This window comes from Choloepus didactylus, chromosome 3 (genome assembly GCF_015220235.1).
Source record: "Choloepus didactylus isolate mChoDid1 chromosome 3, mChoDid1.pri, whole genome shotgun sequence".
NCBI lineage: Eukaryota > Metazoa > Chordata > Mammalia > Pilosa > Megalonychidae > Choloepus > Choloepus didactylus.
In genome coordinates, this window is record NC_051309.1 from 119,176,954 (window position 1) to 119,182,953 (window position 6,000).

At 41.0% G+C, this 6,000-nt stretch overlaps 1 protein-coding gene across 1 annotated transcript in view; it reads right to left on the reverse strand.

The window, feature by feature from the left end:
• The window catches only part of COL25A1 (collagen type XXV alpha 1 chain), a 504,164-nt gene extending 498,377 nt beyond the window's left edge, over positions 1–5,787 (reverse strand). The window contains exons 1-2 of the mRNA XM_037830440.1: positions 4,762–5,787; positions 3,627–3,696 (exon numbers count right to left, since the gene is read on the reverse strand). Coding sequence (XP_037686368.1) covers positions 3,627–3,696; positions 4,762–5,058 — 367 coding nt within the window. The 5' untranslated portion in view covers positions 5,059–5,787. The remainder of the gene's footprint in view (positions 1–3,626; positions 3,697–4,761) is intronic.
• Between the last annotated feature and the right edge of the window lie 213 nt (positions 5,788–6,000).

The following is a 6,000-nucleotide window of genomic DNA, read 5'->3' on the forward strand; positions in this document are numbered from 1 at the left end:
TCTCTCCTATGTGGGTCAAATTTTAGAGGCCAAGCCACAGATGCCGCTGAATTTCCATGGCTCAGCTACTGCTAAATCAAACATTCTGCTAAAGAGAGCTTCAATTTGTATGAGTTTCTGCTTTTTTTTTTTTTTAACCTTTTAATTTGGGGTTTATTTTACTCAAATATTCAAAAACTAGAGTGTATGAGAAAAATAAATGTGACTTTTTGGGGTGACGGTGATGATCTAAAACTGGACTGTGGTGATAGTTGCCCAACTTTATAAATTTTTTAAAAAATCATTGAATTGTATACTTAAAATGGGTGAATTTTGCAAATTATACTACAATAAAGCTGCCAGAAAAGGTATAATGAGAAAATGAGTCTGATAGTTAAACTACTTCTTTTTGAAAACATCTGGTATTGAAACCGTAAAGACAGTCTTAAGCATCTCCATGCTTTTCTAAGCCCACGCACTATCTACTTGGATCATAGATGACCTAAAAGATCAAAAGTTTTCCCCGCAATTTCCTTAAAATCAATTTAGAAAACTACTACAAATATCTGTAAAGAACTAACCTTCCCAAAAGGTTAGTTGATGTAGCACCAAGAGGTACTGATTAACTTGATTAACCGCATGAATGATCTACAGATGTATTTCTTTAATGAAGCATAGTGTTCTAGTACAAACCTGCCACTAACTAGCTATTGGGTTTTATGAAAGTTATACAACACTTCTAGGTCTGTTTTCCCACCTATATCATGTGTCTCCTTGGACCAGATAAGAGTTGAGCAGCATAAAATATAGTAAAAAAGGAATAGTAATTGCTATCACTAACAAATAGCCACTAATATGCCAGACAGCTTAAGTTAATTACCATCCTGCAAGGAAGGTATTAGCCATTTTGTACAGATGAGGAAAGTAAAACACAGAGATGTTTGTTCATTGGTTTGACCAAGATCACACGTTTATTTAGCAGCAGACCCAAGATTCCATTCCAGAACTGTACAGCTCCAAAGCCCAGATGTATTCTCTATTCCTCAACAGACTTTGGCTCTTAATTCTTTCAGATGTGGGTATGAATCTGAACCTTGCCCTTACTATGGTAAGTTATTTACTTTCTCTGAATCCTGGTTTCCACATATATAAAATGAGATTGCTAATACTTAGCTCTCAGGGTTGTTGTGAAGATTAAATGAGAGAGTGCAACCTCTACAATGAGAAGACATCCAGTAAATAGTCTTTCTCATCCTTCTCCCCCAAAGGTTCTATCCTATGTATTAAAAAAAAAAAAAAATCTATAAACTCTATGAATTTGTTGTAGCCTACCTGGATAAACCTCACTGGGATTGAGTTCTATCAAAAGCAATTAAAGTGAAAATAAACAATACAGTCTCACTCTTTTGCTATCAGGCCTTGGCTCTCTGGCTAAGTCTGTCAACAAGAGTGTCAACTTCAAGGGATGGGCATCTGTCCACCGGAACGAGCTGAGGTCACAGACTTGCCTCGCTCTGCCCTACAAACAGATGTCTGGGTGACAACTCTTAGTCACTGCAAACCAGGGTTAGAGCCAAACCAGGTGGGAAACTCAGTATCTCCTTTCTAATCCTTTTGGCCAGCCCATTCATTCCCTAAGACAATACCTCACTAACCATAATTCAAAACAGCTAGTTTTCTCTGGGATACTATTTTCAACATAATGCCTTTATTTTGATGATGATCTGACATTCCACAAACAGAAAGGAATGTTTCTGTAACAGTGGTTTAGTCAGCAAGACACTTATTTGATCCTCTGTAATGGAATGTACACCTTCAGATGTTTACCTCTCAAATAACCGGGTAAAAACTGATGTAATGTGGAGCTCTAGTGGTGGCAAGGCAGTAAAGCAGTTGTTCCTGAGAGCCAACAAAAAAGCCAAGGAAACTGCTATTTATTACTAAATTAATATGTTAAGATGACAAATGTTTCAAATTGATCTTCCAAGATCATACAAGGTAAATTCTAAATTTAATCGTTTTCCCTTTTTATTTTTGTCTTCCAGATTATAAGTTAAACTTCAATAACTAGCTGAAAATAAATTTCATGAAGCAGTAATACCTTCACAGAAAAATGAACTCAATGCTGTGGATGTCACTTTTCTGTTTTTTGCCCAATTCTCTAGGAATTCAATTAATTAAACACTCTTTTTTACACAGCTAGTAAGAGTACTGTATATAGAAAATGCTGGACTCTAAGTGGTATAATCAGTGATGTTCTGTACCAACTGTCCTGGGAATTTAAATAATCTGTACAGGCTGATGAAGTTGTTGTGAGTTAATTCCTGCACTAGAAAAGTGCCTTCCTCAAATTTCTGACTTCTGAGATCTTTGCCAACTTGAAACAACTAAGAATGAAACCCACAATGTCAAATGTTAACTGTATGTTTTCTTGTTACTTAACATATATCTCTTCTCAAGGAAAAGGGCTTCATTTTAAAAATAGCGTTTGGTCAACAAGGTAGCAGAACATAAACAGTAAACATTTTTATAATATACAACCTGAGGTCAACATTAAAAATTGTTAAACATGGTGCTTGATTTCGCTGTGTCAAATCAAGTTGTCATTAGGAAAAAAAATCTGAGAACACGGAGAAATATAGGAACTAGCCTTTACATATATATAGCCAAGTCGAGCATTTAAATCTAAGTGTCATGATCCTGTTCATTAAAGAAAATGTGACACTCACTTTTCCATGAGTAATGATAAAAGAAACTAAAATGTTCATAAATGCATTAACAAAGTTTATTTCAAGACTCAGGAGTTTTTCATGGCTTATAGCAGTTGAATATACTAGGTATTTCCCAAGGACCACATTCTAAGGGCTTCTAAATTGGTAGGAAGTCTATAGATGATTACCATCCTTCAGAGGTCTGTGAACAAATATTTAGTGAATACTGAGGACGTTTTATCCATTGAGGTCTCTCTTCTCCACCCTTCTACTAATATGCTGTTTTTAATACAGTTCCCTAAACCTGCACAGAAAAAAATGGCAAATATATAAAAACCTTTTCTGAGTAGTCATTGGGTATGCAAAAGTTTTTTGATTGGAAGGAAGTACAAGATTAAAGAACTACTCTCCTTTTAGTCCTCATCTTTAGCAATAAGATAAGAGAGAGAATGTTTTTGATATAAAAGAAAAAAAAGCAGGAGAGGAAGTAAAGATGGCCTACTAATATAATCATATGCCAAAAAGAATGAAAGGGAAATCTGTATTAATGCAACATTAGCCACCAGGAAATTCAGAATCTAACATTTCTACAGTCTTTTTTTTTAACCACAGATATTAAGATAATTTAATAAAATTGAAGAATATTTTTCAATCTGTAACTCTAAGGACTTCATCTTTGTACATTATCTTGCCTGTATTTTCCTTGGTGATTATCTCTATGTCCTTTGCTTTCCCATAGCCAATCTTGGTATGCTGCTTAAAATAATATTTGGGCTTTATTTGCCATTCTTTTGACTGAGACATGTTGATTTCATTAAAACAAGTTGGGTCTGCATTCTTTCTTTACTATTACTACAGGTAGACTTGACAGACACAGGACCTTTGTTTTAAAATGATCTGCTGCAAAGGAAACCTTGTTAAATAGTTCCATTTTACCTGCTGGGCAGTTACACTCTGAAGGTGCTTCTCTTGCGATTCTTATTTTAGCCATATGTTCATAGGATTTCTGTAGGGAAAGAAGAGGTATTAATAATCATCAGTAGCATTCTTTAGGGGCTCTCTGGCCATATGCCTGATTTACCAGCATTTGACAGCCTGCATAACTAACGTTTACCTATGTACTTAGACTTTAGTAAAATGGTAACAGTATTCAAGTCCTAAAAAAAGAAAATGAACATTTTCATGGTATCAAGAATGCTGGACTTGTGTAACACCTTCTCACTCCTCAACTACCACCACCCTCAACCCCAGCTCAAGTACAGGCAGTCACTGCAAAAGCCTGGCACTAACATGTTGCAGTTCTATTGTAAGATGTGGGTTTTAAAACAGCCAATACTTTATACATGAAGATCGACTGTTTCATCATGTTGTGTTGCAACTACTGCCACACAGCCTTTCTATTGGAAGACCAAATTCCAGAAAACCCCCTAACTCTTGTCTAAAGCCACCCCTGGTTTTAATAAACCTAATGTAGATTCCTTTCAACTCTCAACTCTAGTGGCTCTGCATTCATAAACTCCCATGGTACTGCATCCTTTACAAAAAAATAAGACTACTAGTTTTTCCTTTTAAATATTTAGTATGAAAACATTTAATGTGTGCAATCATTGATTTTAAATCATAAAAAGGGATGTTTCACTTTTAAGAATACCCTATGTATACTAATAACAGGTATGGCCCTAACCTTCTTATAAGATGTGAAAGAAATAACAGATAATATCTCTGCAAGGAATATTCTCCACACAATCGGAAAAGAATACATGTGACCCCAGCAAAATAAAATGAGATAAAATACCACCCCACCATTCTAACCACCCTTCCCCCTTATAGACCTCCATATATTTATCATGCAAATATTAAGAAAGACTGAGGGACAATGATAGAGCCGGAGATGGCAATATCAAGAGATGAGCATATACAAATGTATGCTACAGTGAGCTTAGATGGTTGTCTAGCACATGCATACAGTCACACGAAGTATGCACACGGTAAGGGTAGAGACTGGTCGTGTACACAGATTCGCGCCTGTGCAAGATATTATGCACGTGCAAAACACCCCAGCCTTTCACACCTGAGCCAGAAGTCGCTCCACTTTCTCTTGCACCATTGCCTTGAGATGATCCAGGGAATCAGGCAGCAGACGAAAGGAAGGGTCCCCTTTGGCGGATTCAAGAGCGGCGATCCTCGCCTGGAGGTCGCTGGTTTTCACCCCCAGGTATAGACAGAACATCACGGCCACCACCGACAGGAGAGCCGCCAGGGCCGCGCACGCGGGCCAGGTCCGGGCACAGCGCTGCCCCGCGGGGCTCGGATCCTGGGAGCCGGGCTCACGGCTACCTCCTTTCCCTGCGTGCTTCTTCACCAGCATGGTGGCGGGGTCGGCTGTCTCGGCTTCGCCTATCACCTTCTACTATCTCCAGTAATCTTAGAAGCAAAGAAAAAAGCCGATTCCTCCAAAGTTCAGTCCCTGTGGCTGCACAACTAGTTGGCTGAGCCGGAGCTCCAGAGCGGAGATGGACCTCTGCTTTCCTCAGCTCCGAGACCAGCAGGCGTCGACCATCCTCCGCTTTCTTCTCCCCTCCCAGTTAGGAGTGAAAAGCACAGATAGCTGGGAGCACCCAGTCTGGGGACTGGGTGGCAATAAAGTAAAAACCAAAACGAAACCCACCTGAATGGCCCTCCCAGACCCTCCAGAGGACAGGCACCGTTTTCTAGATCCCCGAGAGCTGAGGGGCTGCGGGCGAGGCGCCGAGAGGGTCCGCCGCTTGCCCTGGCCACGGAGCACTGGACCTGTTGCTTCTCTCTTTCTCACCGTTAGGTTTCCTTATTTCTACCTATACTATGTATTTCCGCACGCCGACCTGTGTGCCACCTTGATTCAGTTAAAGGCAAAAAGGCTGAGAGAGACCACAAGAGCTCAGTGCAGAAGGGGCGGCCAACGGGGAAAGAAGAGAGGAAAACGAAATAACCCAAGAAGCAAATGCAAGGCGCGAGGCTGAAGTCGCGGCTTCCCGAGGTATCTCCGCAGCCTCCCGTGTGCGAGCCTTAAATATCCTTTGGGATGCTCGTGTGTGAGTGTGTGTGTGAGTGCGCGCGAGCTCCGTGCACGAGGTCCCTCCCCCGACCCCCTCCCGGCGCCCGGCGCCCGGCGTCCCGCCCGCCGCTACCGCTGCAGCGCGCCCCCCTCCCAAAGCCAAGGCAGAAGCCCGCCTCATTATTATAATGTATTCACCTTGGTCCAGCCAGCCAGGCCCAGCCCGGGAGACCCCCGCGGGGGCTGGGAGCGCGGGTGGGAGCGGAGCGGGAGGTC